Raw genomic sequence first — 21274 nt, forward strand, 5'->3', positions numbered from 1 at the left:
CTCCAGCCACCAGTCCACACTCCATATTTTGGTCTGGACGGGGACTCAAACAGGCGACCCTCTGGTTCCCAACCCAAGTCCCTATGGACTGAGCTACTGCCGCCTGGCTTTAAATATATCTTTATGAAAATAATGCGGGTTGCACAGGGTAGTGGCCACAGTAAAATCAGACTCAGGTTACATAGGTTACTTAGTGGCTTTGCAATAAGCTTCTGCCACCGGTGCTGAAATTTCGTGGAAAAAATCTGCTTTACGGCAGGAAACGCGTCATGTATTGCGAAATTGGTCAGTCAGCCAATCAGGGAATGGAGCGAGTCCTTATAGGAGTTGGGCAAGAGATAGTTGAGTCACAAGCACAATGGCAGATGGACAGAGTTTGGAGACAAGTGAAAAACGGCCTAGCAAAACAAATGAACTCCTCTGTCTGAGGATGCAAAGAAGATCAAAAAGGAGAGTGATAAAAGAAGAGGAAAAACAAGAGTAAACCTCAGTCAGGCATTCAAGAGATGGAGGGAGCTCCGTGACCAAAGAGGCTTCAAAACTGATGTCCAGCTAGCTTTCTTTCTAATGGATCAGTAAGTGACACAGCTAAATGTTAGCTAGACGAGAGAGGACTGTACTGTACTGGCTGCTAGTTAATTCCTAGCTGGCCAGCATCGCAAATCGCCGCAACCAAGTACTGGGTAGTGAGTGTTGGTCGGCTGACATCCTTGTTGCCATTCTATGGCAGCCCTTGGACAGTGATACCCCCCTCCCTTCCTTCTGTTCTCCTCTCATGGAGGCAGCTATCGACGGACATCGTGGTCCATGTCATTGGTTCGACAGCCCATTGGTTCGACATCCCATTAGTCCGACTGTCCGCGGTGCTGAACGGCTCGCGGCGGGCATAGGGTGCGCCACGACTGGCTTGAGGCGGAGCAGGCTCACGGCTTATGAGTTTGTCACTTTTTTTTTCATTTTAACCCACACCATGATCTTTTCCTGACCCTAACCAAGTGGTTTTTGTGCCTAAACCTAACCAGACCTTAACCACAGGGCATCATGATGATTTCGGAACGGACTTCGGAACAATGAGTTTAATATGGTCGGAACAATGGGATGTCGAACCAATGGGCTGTCGAACCAATGGGCAGTTCCCCGGACATCGCCGGTTACGCCCAGATAAGTGAACACTGAAATTTGTTTCCCTTTCAATTTGAGCTCCAACTGGCTACATTGTTTCCGTACGGTACTGTTTATTCTAGAATCGGGACTGTTTACATGTGCATATTGGTATAATTCCACTGTGTCTACTGTTGTTTGTACTGATGCTGTACATATTGGTATAATTTACTGTGAGTTGTTTGTACTGGTGCTGTGCATTCTGGTATAATTATTTGCATTACTATTTGTTTTTCTTCAGATAAATCTGATAATTGTTGCTAGGTCTCTTAACTCATTTATTTAGTAGAGTGTCCACACACCTTCTCATTCTACATATACATAGAGGTACACCGGTGGCTTTACAGCCTACATTTTATTGATTATCTCTGATCCCCACTGTCAATTTGGTTGTTGTGACAGTGCGACACAACACTACTGACGCTAGGTGGCGCCAAGCTAAAAAAAGACGAATCCTTTCTGTTGCCTCTTTAAGTTTGATTTATTTGAGAGATGAGAACAATATTTTTGATCTTAAGTATGAATGTAAACTAGATGTGGGTGTCTGATAGCCAGCTGGTGTAAATAGTGATTATTGTTGTCCATCCTGCAGTTCTATTGCAGTGCAGTATTCCTTACACATACCTTAACCACAACAAAGCTCTACCTTGTGCTGAAACAATAAAGAGATGAATCCAGTAGTCAGTATAAAGAAAAGAAATGACACTTTTGTGAAGTAATTAATAAGTAATTTGCCAAAATAAATACTGATATAAGGTGGTTCCTGTAGCTTTTCACATGTAAAAAAAATAAAATAAAATTACATTTTACAACCCTTCTGTTGCTCCGGCATGCATACTGGAGGAGCCAGGGGTCGACTGTGGTCTTCCTATTGGTGAACAACCCACTCAACCTCTGAGCCACAGCCACTTCTAGGATCAAAAAAATCCATAACCCAAAGGAAAGGCCAAAAGTAAGAAATTAATAGCTGAGTGGTGTGCAAACTGCATCCCTGGGCAAAATGGTGAACCCCAAATTGCTCGTGATGGCTTTTCCATCAGTGTGTAAAATGGTTACTGAGTAGCAGGTGGCACTCTGTATGGTAGCCTCGGCCCCCAGTGTGTAAATGTGTGAATGGATGAATGTGACTTAGTAGTGTAAAAGCGCTTTGAGTAGTGGGAAGACTTGAAAGGCGCTATACAAGTGCAGTCCATTCACCATTCACCATTTACCATTTAGTACCATGACCATCACCATTTAAGGATGACTGTTTATGAAAAGCCCAATGTCTGCCACCAACAATCATGCAATGTTTACAAGAGAAAAGAAAATATTAACCTTGACCATGCATCCATCTCATTCTTGTGAGCACATTATCTCAAGAACCAACGAAGAAAGAACCAAATTTGGCACAAATGTCTTCATGGACTCAAAGATGAACTGACTGGATTTTGGTGGACCAAGGTCAAGGTCACTGTGACCTTGCATCCATCTCATTCTTGTAAAGGTGATATCTCAAGAAGGGTATAAGGGAATTTCCTCAGATTTGGCACACATGTCCACTTGGACACAAGAATGAACTGTTAACATTTTGATGGTCAAAGGTCAAGGTCACCGTGACCTCAATGAACACATTTTTGGCCATGACTCAAGAATATATGCAAATTAGGACAAAATTACACACAGATGTCTTACAGGATAAAATATGACAGAAAGGAAATTGAAATTCAGTCACTGAAAGACTGCTTCCAGCTTGTTAGCCCACCCTGCATACCCTTTAACCCTCTTCCTGCCGTTTAGAGACTACAGAGCTGGAAAGTCTGCTGATTTGGCAGGGAACAGTGTTAATGTCGTTTACAAAAATTATGATGAAAATATTTCGTTAACAACCTTTTTTCCATGACAAAAACGAGACGATGACGAGCTAAAATAGATCTTGATAATTAAAACTAATATGAAATCTATGTTTCATTTTCGTTGATGAGATGAGAAGTGATAAAAATGTTAGTGGTGGACTATCAGACATGGAAAGCCCAGAACAGCTGGACTTGGAGTTATCTTAAAATGCTGCACTGACAGCCTGGCAAAGTCCGGTTAATAGTCTGCACCAGGATTTTTCACTAGCCAGCAAAAACACTCACACTGGAGCAGCGTCAGCCGTTCGTGCAAGTTGTGAGTTGTAATTCAGCAGAAAATAATCAGTCGTGTGTGTCTGACTGTGGATGGTGGAGCTGTTGAATGGATTTGTAGAGTTTGTTAGTTACAGTGTTGACTGTTAGCAGCTCCACTTATTAAGCAGCTGAATGGTAGCGGAGCAAGCAGCCACAGTCCCTGCAGAATTCCATCAGTCTGGACTGTCTATAGAAGCTCTGTGGGTTGGTGCTGTTTGACAGGCAGGTAGGAGACTCAGTTATCTGTGAGTGTAGCTGTGCTGTAAGTAAACAGTCCTAACTCAGATCAGATTTCTCTGAAAGAGATGAAAGTTTAGTTTTAATCACTAGGTCTGTGAGAGGACACGAGTTTAAACCTCTAGACCAACATGTTGCAGATTAAGAAAGAATTCAGGCATTAATTAAGTTATTTTTCTTCTTCTTAACAGTAAGATGGATAAGTCAGTTAACAATGAACCTGGGTACAATCCTGTCTCAGATTAGTTATTTGTGGTGTCAAAGTTTTTTAGAGCATAAATAGAGAGATGAGCTTTTCAAATGATGATCAGTAAGTGTGTGCTTGTAAATTTCCCCTTAAAACTGTTAAAAACTGCTGGAGAAATGACAGTTTGTAAGTGTGCAGAAATTATTTGCAGGTGTGGAAAAAATGTCTGAATAAATACAACCTGTCACCTTGATTCCAATCTCCGATACTTGAATTAGCCTAACTGGATTCCCCTCAATAATGAAGGGGTAGTGTTGAGGAGTAGGGAATTTTACCTACGAATTGGGACACCACTTGATGCAAATTAGTGTAAGAGACGTGTTCACCTATGTCACGTGTATCTTAGACGTAGGCTTCTTGCACGGAGAACTCTGTAGATGTTCACATCGGCTACATTGTAAATTGGCGATTTTCAAGCATACATATTATAACTCAACGCTTACAGATAACAATGCATATGCAGAAACATAACACATTATGACATATTTTGAAATTTTTGCATGCTTATTTGCGAAAATAGTACTTAGAATTTTGCGATGGCTTTCTCATGGAGGCTGCAATCTTCCTGGAGCTCACAGAAACAAGGGCTAGGACCAAATTTGAGGGGAAGTGTGAGTATTGGTATGGACCCAAAAACTAGTCTAAAACTATGAAGGATAAAAATAGAGACTAAATCTAAAATAGTTGTCAAAATGAACACTGGCAGGAGGCAGCCCGGGATCAGACCACCAGCCCTGTGGTTTGCACTGGCTAAATTCAAGTTGCTACAGCCACTGAAGTTTCGTCTCCACGAAAAACTGACCGCTTGAGTACCTTGGAAGATATGGCCAGTTAAAGGAAAACTTTGCTAATTTTCAACCAGTTCTGTCTTTGCAGTGTGTGCAGTGTGTTTGTGGATGAACAGGATTTGACTTCCCTCTGTGCTGCAACGGTGCTGGCAGCTCAGGGAGCTCAACACTGTGATGACAGAGCTGGTTGAAAATGGTTTCCCTTTAAAGGGATAGTGCACCCAAAAATGAAAATTCAGCCATTATCTACTCACCCTCATGCCGAGGGAGGCTCTGGTGAAGTTTTAGAGTCCTCACATCCCTTGCGGATATCGGCGGGGGGGGGGGGGGTGGCTAACACACCTAATGGCTGATGGTGCCCCAGACTAACGTCCAAGAACACAAAATTGAAACCCCAAAATATCTCCAACATGCTCATCCATAGTGATCCAAGTGTCCTGAAGCCCCGACATAAAAAGTTGTTTCGAAAAACGCCATATGAACCCTGTTTTTAGCCTCACTGTAGCCTGTAGCTCTGACTGCTTCTCTGTGCTCCGCGTTCACATGTGCACGCTTGCGCGAGACCAGCGAAAGCATGAGCTTTGCTTACCCGTGTTTACATCACGTGACTTGCACCGCAGGGAGAGACAACAGTAACCACAGTAGCTAAAAGATAATTTGCACTACGGTCTTTTAGCAAAGGACAGCCCAACGTGTCTGAAGACTTTGAAATTGAGGAGGAACAGCATTTCTTTGTTGAGCCGTATTTGTTTGAGCCCGAGTATACGGACGCGGAACTCAGGCTACTGGACGAAGCAGCCGCCACAGCTCATGAGCCTAACCCTCAGCCAGCCGCATGTTGGAGATATTTTGGGGTTTCAATTTTGTGTTCTTGGACGTTAGTCTGGGGCGCCGTCAGCCATTAGGTGTGCTAGCCGCTCCCCCCACCAATCTCCGCAAGGGATGTGAGGACTCTAAAACGTCATCTGAGCCTCCGTCGGCATATGGGTGAGTAGATAATGGCTGAATTTTCATTTTTGGGTGCACTATCCCTTTAATGTCTGTAGCAAATCAGATTCAGCTGGTGAATGTTAGTAAACAGATAAACACAGGGAAGGCATACACATGGAAACAAGTCACGTTATATAAAGGAGGTAGAGAGGCATTGGAACTTTCTGTCCTGCTCTAAGGAGAGGGATGAGAAGGGGTCGAGTTCCTCTGTGATTTTGGAGAGGGTGGAGTTCAAAGCCACTGATGAATTCAAGCTGTGCTGTTTCACAGGGTGCCCATCTATAGACACCGTTTTTGAGCCAGCACTGCTGCGTGCCACAGCAGTAGGCTGGCAGCCAATCATACAGCCAAGCCAAGCACACTTTCATCATGCGGAAGTTGGTGCCGTTTCATCTGCTGGGGCTGGAAAAATGATAGATGCAAACTGGACACTGTACATATGCATATGCATGATTTCTAGACATTGAGTGTGTGTTCTTGATTCTTCTACAGTTTCCATCCCTGAAGAAGAGGTTTGACTTCAAAGCCCATGAAGGGGAGATTGAGGACTTGGATATAAGTCCAGAAAACAAGGTGAAACACTGACACCTCTTGGTGTGGATATTTATTGTAGGCTGGGCACTGCTGATGTGCAGCCTTATCATTCTGACATCTCTCCACTGAAGCATGTGCCTGTGTTTGTGTTTGTGTTTGTGTGTGTGTAAATCAATAAAATAACAACAGAATAAAAAGCAAATGAAGTACTTATTATTGTGTTCTCCTGCAGCACCTGGTGACTATTGGCCGGGACTTTTCTTGCAGTGTATGGAGCGGCAACCAGTTGGCTATGTGTCTAAAATGGCTTGAAACCATGCCTCAGATATCTCAGAAGACTTACCGATATATGTCTTGCAGGTAAGAAAAAAACAACAACAAAAAAGACTTCTATGACAGAGTATCCCTGCTGTAAAATTCATCGTATCCATCTGGATGATGTGACAGTGATCATACATGGTTGTATTTTCATGTATTTCAGGTTTGGAAAAGTAGAAGACCATAAAGACGCCCTGAGGCTTTACACAGTCCAGATTCCCCATAAACGAGACAGAAAACCACCTCCTTGCTATCTTACCAAGTGGGACGGCAAGAGCTTCCTGCCCATGCTTACGACTTCCTGTGGCACAGAGGTCATCTCCAGTATGGCTGTGAGGTAACTGATAGGTTCATATTATACACATGAGGAAGGAAGGGTTTGGTCAGGCCTGCCTGCCAGGGCTCAACATTGTTTTGTTTTTTTAAAGATTATTTTTTGGGGCTTTTTGCCTTTAATGGACAGGACAGATTGAAATGGGGTGAGAGAGAGTGGGGGTTGACATGCAGCAAAGGGTTGCAAGCCGGAGTCGAACCTGCGACCGCTGCAGCAAGGCATCACCTCTGTACATGGGGCACCAGCACTATCCACTATTCCACCGACACCCCTCAACATTGTTTTTTTTATCTTTTTAATTTGCCTGGTAGAGCAGGTGGGTCAGAAATCTACTTACCATCTACTTGAGGTCAATTTTTCACTTGCCCCTATACAAATTGTTTCATTTATTATTCATTCATTCATTCATTCATCTTCTAACCGCTTGACCTCTTGAGGGTCGCGGGGGGGCTGGAGCCTATCCCAGCTACATTGGGCGAGAGGCGGGGTACACCCTGGACAGGTCGCCAGACTATCGCAGGGCTGACACATAGTGACAGACAACCATTCACGCTCACATTCACACCTACGGACAATTTAGAGTTATCAATTAACCTAGTCCCCAGTCTGCATGTCTTTGGACTGTGGGAGGAAGCCGGAGTGCCCGGAGAGAACCCACGCTGACACGGGGAGAACATGCAAACTCCACACAGAAGGGCTCCCACACCCGGGATCGAACCAGCAACCCTCTTGCTGTGAGGCGAGAGTGCTAACCACCACACCACCGTGCCGCCCCTGTTTCATTTATTATTTATTAGTGCCTATCAAATAATAACAAAGACTGAAGTCTTTGCTTTCAAACTTGCAGCATGCTGTGCAGTACAGTACAGTACAGTTTATACAGATACAGCCACCTGGAGTTTCCAGCAATTTGGATGCCAGCCAGCTCCACTCAGTTCCCAGCCAGTTACCAGCCAACTTCAGTCACGGGGAGTCCCTAAGGGTGTCACCATGAGATAGTGCTTCCTTCACAAAATGCATTACCAGTGAAGTACAGTAAACCCCCGATTTTCAGTAGGTAACTGTAGCTAAGAACATTGTCTCAATACTGAACATACAATTTTGAGGTACTACTTTGATTAGTAGTATTTCCACTTTATACTTCTTCATACTTGTACTCCACTACATATTCTATATATATATTCTATATATTCTATATATTTACTATATTCGCCTAGATGTTGTATTTCACTACTTTTATTCTAAAGCTCTAGTTACGAGGTACTTAATGGTTTATTTGTATTTTGATCAATAATCTAAATTTGCACAGTTTATATTATTTAAGGTTTAGCCACACAGCAGTACATAAAGTCATTAAAATTAGCTCCATCTTTGCCAGCTACAACTTTAAAGTGATGAATACATTAATGCATCAATAAGAATAATCCTATAATGTAATTTAATTTCAATAAAAAGATTTTGAATGCAGGACTTTAACTTGTAACAGTGCTGCTTTTACTCAAGTAAAAGATCTGACTACATCTTCCACAGCTGATTTTACATTTCACCCTAATGTCTTTTTTTAACAAAAAACAAAACAAAACAAAACAAAACAAACACACTCTGACACACTGTCTGACAGTATCACATACTCTGCATTAGCTTGATTCTAAATGATCCTGAATCAGTCTATGGTTGTCTGTGGAAGCTGCTGCTTAGCTTTCTCTGCTATCCCAGGCTGTCTTCATTAGGCTCTGTGCGTGTTCCCATAAAGTAAATCAAATGACGCAGCGCATATAACACCTAAAATTCTTAGATTGTGTGCTGCCTACTTCCACTTTTGAAGAATATGAAAAAATTATGATGGTAAAAGCAATACTGTTGCTTCAGTGAAGGGGAAAGAGGAATGGTGGCAGAAAAATGACAAATTTATCGATGAAGCTCTGTCATCAGACCTTCGCTTTAGCTTGAGCGCACAGGTAGTTCTGTGATTTTTAACACTATTAAACTCTACGACTAACTCTAAAATTTGGGAACTCTTACCAGAACTATTGCCAGTGTTACATTATGATGCATCAGCTATGATGAGCAAGTTTCATGTCTCTCCCACTTGATTTTGATATAAAATGAACTGAAACCAGAAGGTAGGAAAACATTTAAATATTACAGCATCATTTGCATCAATTGGGAAATGGTTGTCAGTAATTTAAGATTGAAGTTGTGAGCACATTGGATTTATCAAGCTGATTGTTAAGAGCTAGTGGTGTGGTTCTATCAGGGCAAGTAGATGCCTGATCTCCAGTGTTTACCTAACCAGCTAAATAACAAAAGGAAGTTCTTGCTTGAGGTTTTTTTTTGTTTTTGTTTTTTTTTTGTTAGTTGGATGGAGATGGTCTCATATACATTCATTCATTCATTCGTGAAACCATTTGAACCTTGTCTTTGACAGTGACACTGGAACATTTCTTGGCCTTGGAACTGTGACAGGATCAGTGGCTATCTACATTGCTTTCTCTCTGCAGGTAAGGACAGTGTGGTAACACATCTCAAACTAAGGAACACAAATCCACCGAGTAGACCTGCTGTATGATGATAACTTGGTCTTACTCTTTGTGTTTAGAAGCTGTATTATGTACAGGAGTCCCATGGCATTGTTGTGACAGACCTGGCCTTCCTGCCCAACTCTCTGAAAGGCAAAAGTATCAAAGGGAATAATGAAACAGCCATGTTAAGTGTAGCTGTGGACAGCCGCGTTCAAGCACATGCTGTCCCCAACCGAAGTACGTCTTGCATCATCATCATCCAAAGAACACAGTAAGACCCTGTATCATAAATTCAGCCCCTCTCATCTTATCTTTTGTCCCATTGTGTTCCATTTTCTCCAGGATCCTTCCCTATCTGGCTTGTGCTGTTCTTCTGTAGCCTCATGGTGGTGGGAGTTGTCCTTCTCTTACAGTACCTCTTCCCAGGCTTTATCTAAATCATGCAAGTGTTCGCACAAGTCTTTAAATGACTTATATTGGCACTGTTAACATCAGCAGTCCTCAGTCCAACATCCAAACCTCCCAGTGCTGCATCACAACTCCCAGTTGAGCCTCTGAAGGCTCTTCCAGCTGCGGCGCTGACTCTGAACAGCTTTTCTGGTGCCCTGACATCGTCCTCCTCAGCTCTTACTCAGGGTTGTTCCTCTTAGATCTGTAAACCAGTGAAATTACAGACTGTGGGATTTTATTTACTTTGATCTAATGTTTTTTGGATTCAAGTGAAGGGCTCAGGATCGTAATATTTAAGGGGTGGGATCTCTTAATTGACATGTAAGAAACAATGTAAAAATATATAAAAAAGTGACACATAATGTGTCTGCTTTTGTTTTTTTTTGTTTATTACACCGACACTTTGAGTTAGCTGTTAGCCTCTTTGAATAACTGATTTTTATGTGATTTTCTTCATTTTATCCGCTAGTGGAAAGCAGAGACCAGATAGTTTACAGTCCCTATTGATAAAATGTTAAACATGTTAAAACATTATTCTCTCAGAACATGGGATTTTTGAATTCAAACACAGAGGAACGTCTTGACTTGCAAAGGGTTTATGGTACTAAACATTTCAGCACAAAGGTGCAATATCTTCTACAAATGGAGAATCATTTGATATTACAAGAAAACAGATGTGAGGAAATGAGTGAAGTCGCTATGAACATGTGAGAAGCAGGGAGTTTGCGTAAAATTAATGGAAATTTTATTGTGGCAAAAGATGGATATTTCTTTATTTTATGAAGACATTTTATTTAAACATTCTGAATGCAAATGTTGCCCAGCGGATGTACAAAATTGTGATTTTTTTTTTAAATGATGCTGATATTATTGTAACCTATTGAAATAGAAGCAATAAAATATTAATAAGAAAGGCAGCAAAAAAATCAAAACACTTTTGGTCTCTAGGCTTTATGCTTCATGATCCAGCAATCTAAAAAAAACTGCATTAATTGATTTCTTGGCCACCTGGGGGCAGCAGAAAGAAATTGTGAACACAACACTAACATAACGCCAAACAGTTTGTTTTTTTTAAAGAATATTTTTTATTATTTTCCTCAGAAAATGTGCATGTCTTTTTCCTTCATATATTTTTAAAGAGCATAAAAAACTGAACATAAACCCTTCCCTCATTTTTTCCACTAGTTTTCATTTTTACTCACACCTAAAAAACTTACTGAAAAACAGGATTGTCAACAACATGTACATACACTAAATATAACAAAAAAAAAAAACCTCAAAATGAAACTAAACAGTCATTGCACAATGGTTAAGTTGAAACACTGATTTCAAAAAAGTTGGGACGCTTTCATATATGTAAATGGAAACAATGTAATACTATGCAACTTCTCAACCTATATTCAGTTAAATACAGTACAAAGACAAGAATGATAAACTGTATTGTTTTTTGTCACTATACACTCATTCTGAATTTGATACTCTACTCACAACACATTCAAAAAAGTTGAGACAGGCAAAAACACAGAAAGATGTGGAATGCTCAAAAAACACCTGTTTGGAACATTTCACAGGTTAATTGGTAACAGATTAAAGTATCATAGCTGGATATGAAAGGAGCATCCTCCACAGGCTCAGTTGTTCACAAGCAAGGATGGGGCGAGATTCACCACTCTGTAGAAAACTGCGTGGTTTTTTTTTTTTTTTAACACAATTGCACAGAATTTAGGGACCTCACCATCTACAGTCTATAATATCAAAAGATTCTGGAGAAATCTCTGCACTAAGGGGCAAGGTTGTTAACCAATACTGAATGCCAACTTTCCACTCCTCAGACAGCACTGCATTTCATGATTGTATAAAGGATAAAACTACATGGGCTCAGGAACACTAAAGAAAACCATTGTCAGTAAACAGTTTGTTGCTGCATCTAGAAATGCAAGTTAAGACTCCACCGTGCAAGTAAAAGCCGTACATCAACAACATCCAGAAACGCCGCCGACTTCTCTGAGCCCAAGCTCATCTGAGATGGGCTGACAGTCGGAAGTCAGAAATTGTACTGTGGTCTGACGAGTCCATCATGGATGTCGGAAAAGGACCATCCAGTTTGTTACCAACTCAAATTTCAAAGCCAGCATCTGTAATGGAATGGAGGTGTGTTAGTGCCCATGGCGTGGCACCATGAATGCTGAACGGTACAGACAGCTTTTGGAGCAACATATGCTGCCATCCAGACAATGTCTTTTTCATGGTCGTCTCTGCTTTTTCCACTGGGACAATGCAACACATTCTGCATGTGCTGCAAAGTCTGCAGGTACTAGACTGACCTGCCTGCAGTCCAGACCTGTCTCAAACTGAAAATGTGGGTTACTTTAAAAGTAATCTAAGTATGTTACTGCGTTACTTTTTAAAAAGTAACCAGTTACTTTACTGCATTACTCCCTGAGTAAAGTGACTCAATTACTTTAAAAGTACTTCCAACGTTTGTTTCCAAAATTAAAGTTATGAACCACTTGCCCTTCACTGAGATCCAATTCTCCCATCACAGCCGTCACTTTGACCAGTAGAAACACAGAACGATCTGCTGCCGTAGACAACTGTATGACAACAACACCCCAGCGTTTTTAATATTTCCTCTAGGGATGTTACCACACAGAGTAAAAGGGGGAAATGATGGTGTGAAACAGCAGAGGCACTTTGTCAACCTGCTGAGTTAATGTTACTGTCATTCGCATCAAGCTAGCAAACAATGGTACATCCTCACAGTCGGACATAAAGTAATAACATTAACAAATAGCGGCAGGGCTTTTACTCACCACAACTGCAGAGGCTCCCAGCTTCATTTGAAACAAACTACATTATAGACGGTTCATTATTTATTAATCCCTCTGTGTGTTTCAGTGGCGGCTGCTGGTCTTGCAAACAGGGGAAGCTCACTTTAAGTTTACATTGTAATAGTTGTCATATTGTGGCGAGGCAGTAACTTATAAAATGAGCATTTAATTGAAGCTGTTTTTCAACCACACTCATGCCACAGAACCACAGCAAAACACACCTCAAAGATTTTCAGATGGGTGAAAAGACCTGTTACTTTACCCCACCCTTTGCACCAAATCAATCTGAGGTGTTGATCTGCCCTGCTGTTAAACTCTAAGTTTCTCCTCGTAAGGAAGACTATCAAACGGCTTCACCAAAATCCGGTCGACAATATTCAAATTGTCTGCTATTATGTGCAGCTTGCTAGCTCACTCGCTCGCTGGGGCTGCTACGCGAGGATAGTGTGACCGCCCGTGAGTGCTTTGGGACGTTGGAGGGGCTCACAGCAGCACCCGCTGCTCATTGGGGACAGTAACTGCAGAGCGGCAGAAGTCAGAGTCTCCAAACATGAGTACAGTCTCCAATAACACCAGAAAAAGATGCTAGATTTGTCTCCAGATCAACTCGGAACAACGGAATGAAACTTGAAAAATGTTCCGGTGGTGGTTTATACTTCTAGATTGCTGATTTGCTCATTTCGCTGTCAATCAAAAAGGGATTCAGCCTCAGACAGATCATCCAATCATCATGCAGAAGCCCAGCGTCCAGGCCAGCTGAGGCCAGCCCACTGCCCCATAGACCCCCAGAGACGCTGAGCGTCCAATGGGCGGGACAAAACAGAGCATTTATCCAATGACTGTCTAGTTTCGCTGCAGTGGAACAACCCACTCTATGCTTCCCCATTGAAGTCCTTGGACGCTGAGCTTCCACTGTTTAATGCACTGTGACGCTACGGGAATGAATGAGAAGTCGCGTCAGTGACCTGTGATAAGTAGCTGATTCTGAACAAAAGTTGAATGCGTTCTAGCGCATATTTAGTCAATGAAATGTAAACACAACAGTACATATCTGACCACTTATTTCTTGACATTTTAGGGGAAGCTGAGCTTCCCTTGCAGTCTTAGAACAATCGCCACTGGTGTGTTTATATATTTACTTTTTATCCGCTCCGTAGTCTTCATAAAGTTAACATATCGCACCGTCATTTCAAAGTCAACACTTGTTTCAAATTAAAAGCCCCTTATAACCTCGGCTAGAGAATCCCTCCATTTTCTAAATAGGCTTTAATTGTGAAACATTTGTCAGAACTTCCTGTGGAAGATACAGTAGCTTGATAGTTTACGTATGGTGCTTCAAATGTAGCTCCTGCCATCTGCTGACGCTTTTAGGTGACTACAACAACATGTAGGCTGGCACATGAACAGACACAGTTCTGGCAGTGACTCAAATAATAGTGAAAGTAATAAAAATAGGACAAGAATAACCCAATGACATCACACACGCCGTGAAAGATGACCGGGGATAATTGGTGAGTACCAGCGTATAGTGTGTACCAGGCATAATGCAAGTCCTGAGTCTGAAATATGTCTGTCAGCGAGTCCTCCTCCACCTATTTAGACTCCACCATAGACAACGGCAGCATTTCTCCAACCACGTAGCGAGCCACAAACTCCATGGCTTCTTTCAGACTGATAGATTTAACGTTATCTCAATTATTATAACCAAACGACAGCCGTTGCTGTTTCGGAGCTGACGGACCAGCGTTCTAAAAGTAATGGAAGTAACTCATGTCTTGTTTGAAAATGTACTTAAAGGGATAGTTCAACATTTTGGCAAATTCGCCTATTGCCGTAATCCCTATAGTCATATGAGTAGGTACATTACCTTTAATTGTCAGTGCGTGCTGTTCTGAGATCGGTGGGACAGAGCTGCCCACTGAAATGGAGGTGAACGGTACAGGTCCCTCTGTCCCTCAAAACTAATCAAATACACCATCAAATGACTCCAAAACGCTCTTGTGGACAACACATGGCTTGCGCATTCCCCACGCTATGAAATAATAATGTATAATTAAGTAACATTATGACACATGAAGCAAACTCGGAACTAATTTCTTGAGTAAACCACAGGGTGGAGTGACACAGTGCATACCTTAGACAGTGCCATTGTTATTGCTTGTAGCCATTTGCGGTATCATCAGCTGGACACACCAGAAGGTTTGAGGAAAGTTTACAAGTGTTTTTGTAAATCATGGTTTACACATGTATTGTAAAAGGTTGCAGTAACAAGCCGAAGACATGGAGCAGTTTCACGTAGTTCCAACCAGTAATACGGACAGGATGAAACAATGGCTATTTGTGCTGGACATCGACCCCAACACACCTGTGGAAATGGTCTGGAAAATGTTTGTGTGCTCCTGCCATTTTTTACCGGAGAACTACGCTGAAAGGATGGAGCACAGAAGCTCAGGAATGGTTCAAACGCTTTTCTTAAAAGATACTGTCGTACCATCTGTTGGCATCACAAAACGAGCAGACGTGGTAAGTGATCGTTATGTATTTTGCTCAGCAATCTCTCTGCTGTAACGTTACCTTCATGTTGAGTAACATTAGCCTACAAGCATGGTAAATAAGGCTAAAATGCAAATGTTGTGGTTATGTTATGGATGTAGTATATTAAGATCTACTCTGAAGCTTTGGAACAGATGACCAGTTAGGGGCCCAGAGTCTAAAGTATATATGGTCAGGGTCAAGAAGGTATTTATGGCCCAGGTCAAGGTTTGGTGAAGTCCAACTAGAATATTTCTCTGTCGTCTGTTTGACTTTGTCTCACATTTCACAAACATCACCAGTCTATATAACGAGGGTATTTTGGGGCTGTTTTTCAGAGCAGTTCATATTGGCTTCGAACCCTCTCCAAGCAATCTAGATGCTTGATGGGATGCTTTACTTCTTGTAATAAACCTTTTCTGTATACAAGCAAGACTGTGTCATCGGAGTCTCCTTCATCACCTTCACATCATTGCTATTTAATAAACAACATGGATAAGTGCTTGCCAGAGCATATAGTGAAGTGACTGGCATTACTTCTCATTGTTGGGAATAAACAGACTGCTAGGGAACATTTTATGTTGTTGTTCCTTCAGGAGTTGTGGTGATTTATGAGGGTTGGGTTTAGCATGTTCTCCCTGTGTTCCGGTGATTATTTTGAGGCGTACTCTATATTTAGCCTATATTGCACAGATGTACCTAATAAAGTGGCCAGTAAGCCCCACATTTACACCACCGGCTCTGGGTCTTCCCTCAGCCCCTGGTTGCTCGGCAGCCTCAGCCTCTCTTCTTGCTCTCTCTTCTTCCAAAACCTGTAACTCTTCCCCTGTCTATTCTGGCTTCTTCTCAACAAACTTGTTGTTTTGATGACGGGAGTAACTGCACTAAACATACGCTGTTTGAAATCACTCCGCCCAGCAAGTACTGTATGTCTGGAATGTAGTTCCAGCTCTGCATTTGGCTTCAAAACAACTCTGTCTCGTAATATTACATTATTATTTCATAGCGTGGTAAATGTGTACACTACAAGTTGTCCACAAGAGCGTTCTGGAGTCATTTGATGGTGTATTTGATTAGTTTTGAGGGACAGAGGGACCTGTACCGTTCACCTCCGTTTCAGCGGGCAGCTCTGCCCCACCGATCTCAGAACAGCACGCACTGACAATTAAAGGTAATGTACCTACTCATATGGCTATAGGGATTACGGCAATAGGCGAATTTGCCAAAATGTTGAACTATCCCTTTAAGTATTTTATTACTCAAACAGCAAACTAACACGTTAGGTTACTCGTTACTGCAAAAAGTAATCAAAGTACTCTAACGCGTTACAAAGTAATGCGTTATACCCAACTCTGGGCATAGTGTATTGTCAGACTGCATTATACTGTCATACTGCATAATAAATAATCATGTAATGGCCCTTTGAAGCAAAGCACATTTGCCATCCATCCATTTTCTGCTTATCCAGGGTGGGGTTGCAAGGGCGGCAGGCTGAGCAAGTTATTCCAGACACCCCTCTCCCCAGCAATGTTCTCCAGCTCCTCCTGGGGAACCCTGAGGCATTCTCAGGCCAGAGGAGATAGGTAATGCCTCCAATGTGTTCTGGGTCTGCCCTGGGGCCTCCTACCAGCTGGACATGCCCAGAACTCTGATCAGATTTCTGAACCACCGCAATTGGCCTCTTGATGCGAAGGAGCAGTGACTTTGTTCCAAGCTCCCTCTGGAAGTTTGAACTGCTCACCCTATTTCTAAGGCTGAGTCCAGCCATCCCACACAGCAAACTTATTTCTGAATTTGTGATCTCATTCTTTCAGTCACAACACAGAGCTTGTGACCATAGTTGAGGGTTAGGATGTCAATCAATATATTTTATTTATAAAGCCCAATATCACAAATCACAATTTGCCCCAAAGGGCTTTACAACATATGACATCCCTCTGTCCTAGGGGTGTGCGATATGGACAAAAAATAATATCTCGATATTTTGTGGGATTTTGACTATAACGATAATTAGACGATATTCTTTTAAATATGTGTTTTTAACAGCCTGAGTTATAGCTCATTAATTGTTTCTCATGGATGATATTAATGGACACAATATTTTAAAGGAAAAATGTTCTTAACATTTCTTGCTGCTTTTTTACCTGCTCGCTCCGTTTGACTCTGGTGACAGCCTTTTGTAGCGTCAATTCCGGGTCCATTTGCAACTGTTCAGATAGGTGTTTGTCCCGCAGACTCACCACAAGCCTTACCCTCACCATCTCATCATGTAGAGCCCGCAAGGTTCTGTGCTCGGACCAATCCTATTTACTCTATATATGCTTCCTTTAGGTGACATCATTAGAAATCACTCTGTAAATTTCCATTGTTATGCGGATGATACACAGTTGTATTTATCTATGAAGCCAGAAGAAAGTAATCAATAAACTAAACTTCATAACTGCCTTAAGGACATAAAAACCTGGATGAGCACCAATTTCCTGATGTTAAATTCAGACAAAACTGAAGTTATTGTTCTTGGCCCCAAACAACTCAGAGACTCTTTACCTGATGACATAGTTTCTCTAGATGGCATCACTCTGGCCTCTAGCACTACCGCAAAAAACCTCGGAGTAACATTTGATCAAGATTTGTCTTTTAATTCTCATTTAAACTTAAACTTTAGACTGCATTTTTTCATCTGAGTAAATTAGGCCTATCCTGACCCGAAAAGATGCAGAAAAATTGGTCCATGCTTTTGTTACCTCAAGGCTGGATTACTGTAACTCTCTATTATCAGGTAGCTCTAGTAAGTCCTTAAAAACTCTCCAGCTAATTCAGAATGCAGCAGCACGTGTACTAACAGGAACTAAGAAACGTGATCATATTTCTCCTGTTTTAGCTTCTCTGCACTGGCTCCCTGTAAAATCCAGAACTGAATTTAAAATCCTACTGTTAACTTATAAAGCTCTAAATGGTCAAGCTCCGTCATATCTTAGAGAGCTCATAGTGCCTTATTATCCCACCAGAACACTGCGCTCGGAGAATGCAGGGTTACTTGTGGTCCCAAAAGTCTCCAAAAGTAGATCAGGAGTCAGAGCCTTCAGCTATCAGGCTCCTCTCCTGTGGAATCATCTTCCTGTTGCGGCCCGGGAGGCAGACACCGTCTGCACATTTAAGACTAGACTTAAGACTTTCCTCTTTGATAAAGCTTATAGTTAGGGCTGGCTCAGGCTTGCCTTCTACCAGCCCCTAGTTAGGCTGACTTAGGCCTAGTCTGCCGGAGGACCCCCTATAATACACTGGGCACCTTCTCTCCTTCTCTCTCTCTCTGTCTCTCTCTCTCTCTCCTTTGCTAACACTCATGTCCTGTTACTGCATCTCGCTAACTCTGCTGTACTGCGTGTCACTAACTCCGCTTCTCTGGAGCCTTTGTGCTCCACTGTCTCGCAGGTTAATTTATATTGCAGTGGTGCCTGGATAGTGTGACGTGTGTGGTTGTGCTGCTGCCGTGGTCTTGCCTGATGCCTCCTGCTGCTGTTATCATTAGTCATACTTCTACTGTTATTGCACACATATTATTATTTTCACATATTTATACTATCAGATATTAATATATACTTTCAACATATTGTACCACAATAGCCATAATTAGAATTATAATATTATTACTTTAATTAATGTTTTTGTAAGCTATTGTCATTACCGTCTGTCCTGCATTTCTCTCTGTCTTTGTCCCTCTTTCTGTCTCATTGTGTCATATGGAGTACTGTTAATTTATATTTATATTTATTAATTTAACATGTTGCTCTGTCCTGGAAGAGGGATCCTTCCTCAGTTGCTCTTTCTGAGGTTTCTACCATTTTTTTCCCTGTTAAAGGTTTTTTTGGGGGGAGTTTTTCCTTATCCACTGTGAGGGTCCTAAGGACAGAGGGATGTCATATGCTGTAAAGCCCTCTGAGGCAAATTGTGATTTGTGATATTGGGCTTTATAAATAAAATTGAATTGATTGAAGTGATAATAATAAAGAACTAGAGCTCTATGTGGACAATCAGTTGGTGACAAGTCCTGCCTTCCTTACCACAGAATTTAATATTTTCTTCATTAAATCAGTATTAGAGATAACACAGCTTTTCACACCACCGGACTGTGAGCACAAATTTATTGACACCACCCAACCTGTGTTCACTCTAAATGCAATACCAGAATCTGAATATCATATGTGAGCTAAATAACTCTAAAGCCAAGGATGACTTTGGACTTGACACCAACTTTTTAAAAATGCACAAAGGCTCTTTAATACATCCAGTTACAAACTTGATTAATTTATCCATTTCTACATGTGTTTCTAGATGTGAGAAATTACAGACCAATCAGAATTTTGCCCGTCATGTCCAAAATAATGGAAATATGAGTCGCTAAACAATTGTGAGACCACTTACAAATCTGCCACAATTCTCTACATCCCATGCAATTTGGTTTTCGCCCCCATCATTCCACAGAAACGGCTGTCGCCATACTCATGGAAAAAACAAAACATTCCTTAGACAAAAACAATTGTGTTGGTGCTGTTTTTTTAGATTTACGGAAAGCATTCGACACAGTCGACCACCACGTTTTGCTGGCCAAGCTGACACACTTCAATTTCTCCACTCAAGCTCTCAAGTGGATGTCATCTTACCTCTCTGGGAGAAGACACTGTGTAGTGGTTGACGGAATCAAATCCCCTTACTTGGACTGTCCAGTGGGGGTCCCACAAGGCTCTGTGCTCGGCCCAATTTTGTTTTCTTTATTTATTAATGATTTACCAAATATATGTAATAATATTAATATTCAAATGTACGCTGATGATGTCGTAATTTTTACTGCAGCAAAAGATGCTGATGAAGCTGCTTGTATTCTCACATCTGCAATGACCCGTATCCAGGATTGGCTCTTAAGATCCTGCCTACTACTAAATATATAAAAAAAAACAAAAAACGTATGCATGATGTTCTCTAAGAAACCACTGAAAATGTCTCACTTTAATGTATTTCTGGGAAAGGATGAACTACAACTTGTCACAGAGTTCAAATACCTTGGAGTCATTTTAGACTCCACACTTTGTTTGAAGAGCCAAATCAAAAAAGTTTCCAGTATCATTAAATTTAATCTTCATAATTTTAAACAGATTAGGACTTCTCTGACTGATGGTGCTGCTATTGCTTTCCTCCACTCTATGATACTCTCACACATACTGTATAACTAGTTGGTCCCTAACTGGAGCAATGGCACAAAAGCCAATTGAATCTCCTCCTGGACAAAAAACAATTAACATATCATCATTGTGCCATCCTTCAGTCCCTCCAGAAAAACGCGATTATGCGATCGCATAATTCAACGCATAATCAGCCAAAGTCTGCATATTCATGCGGGGGCCACATTTTTCAAAGACGCGGCACTTTCGCCGCATAAATCGCCAATTTCTGTGTAAAATGCGCGAAATATGCGGGGCTTGCATGATTTCATAATCCTCGCATTTTCGTTGCAAGAGGGGTTTTCCTTGTGAACGCTCTCTGTAATGTAAAAACAACTGTTATGTCTCTCTGAGGCTGGCTGTGCGTGTCACGTAATGAGACAGAGCGCGCACTAGGCAGAGTCGGTGTGATGTTTCTTCTCCTCCTGTGGGGAGGAGAGAAGAAACCTTCCAGTGAAATAACTCTCGATCTTAAAGAGCTGGTTCTGATTTTAGGCATGAATGCGGGATTCGGCCTCAGAGTAGCTGCGCTCCCGTCATCTCTGATAACGAGACAAGACGGGGAGACTGAAAGCGCACATAAATCACTCACTCTCTTACGAAGTCAGGGCTAAGAGAAGTGCTGTCTTTAATGATAGTAGTTTGAGAGAGATTTGTGACAGAGGCTCGAAGGGAGGTTCTCCCAGAGTGCGTAACACCAGGGGTAAATCCCACTGCGGTGCCAAAGAGCGCCTGACAGGTCTCTGTCGCCTGACTCCTTTCAAAAAGCGCTTAACCAGCGGGTGCGCAAAAACGGATCTCTCTCCATAGCCTTCATGACATAATATATATTTTATTTATTTATTTTTACATAAGTTGTAGCATATTCTAGCTACAGAACTTGTTTGACTCAGCAATGTTTTGTAAGTTTGAGCCATGTGTTTATTAAGGTCTGAAATAAAACAAGATGAGAACTTAAATATTC

At 41.7% G+C, this 21274-nt stretch overlaps 1 protein-coding gene across 3 annotated transcripts in view; it reads left to right on the forward strand.

Annotated features, from left to right (window-relative positions):
• The window catches only part of preb (prolactin regulatory element binding), a 36454-nt gene extending 16605 nt beyond the window's left edge, over window positions 1-19849 (forward strand). Inside the window, exons 5-10 of one of the 3 annotated variants that reach the window (XM_049583191.1) lie at window positions 6066-6146; window positions 6340-6467; window positions 6589-6762; window positions 9188-9260; window positions 9359-9552; window positions 19655-19849. In XM_049583191.1, coding sequence (XP_049439148.1) covers window positions 6066-6146; window positions 6340-6467; window positions 6589-6762; window positions 9188-9260; window positions 9359-9552; window positions 19655-19787 — 783 coding nt within the window. In that variant the 3' untranslated portion in view covers window positions 19788-19849. Of the gene's footprint in view, window positions 1-6065; window positions 6147-6339; window positions 6468-6588; window positions 6763-9187; window positions 9261-9358; window positions 9553-9623; window positions 10094-18526; window positions 18573-19654 lie in introns of those variants that run through there. The other 2 variants (XM_049583193.1, XM_049583192.1) reach the window with 2 other exon arrangements.
• The last annotated feature ends 1425 nt before the right edge of the window (window positions 19850-21274 follow it).

The sequence above is a fragment of the Epinephelus fuscoguttatus genome, linkage group LG8 (genome assembly GCF_011397635.1).
Source record: "Epinephelus fuscoguttatus linkage group LG8, E.fuscoguttatus.final_Chr_v1".
NCBI lineage: Eukaryota > Metazoa > Chordata > Actinopteri > Perciformes > Serranidae > Epinephelus > Epinephelus fuscoguttatus.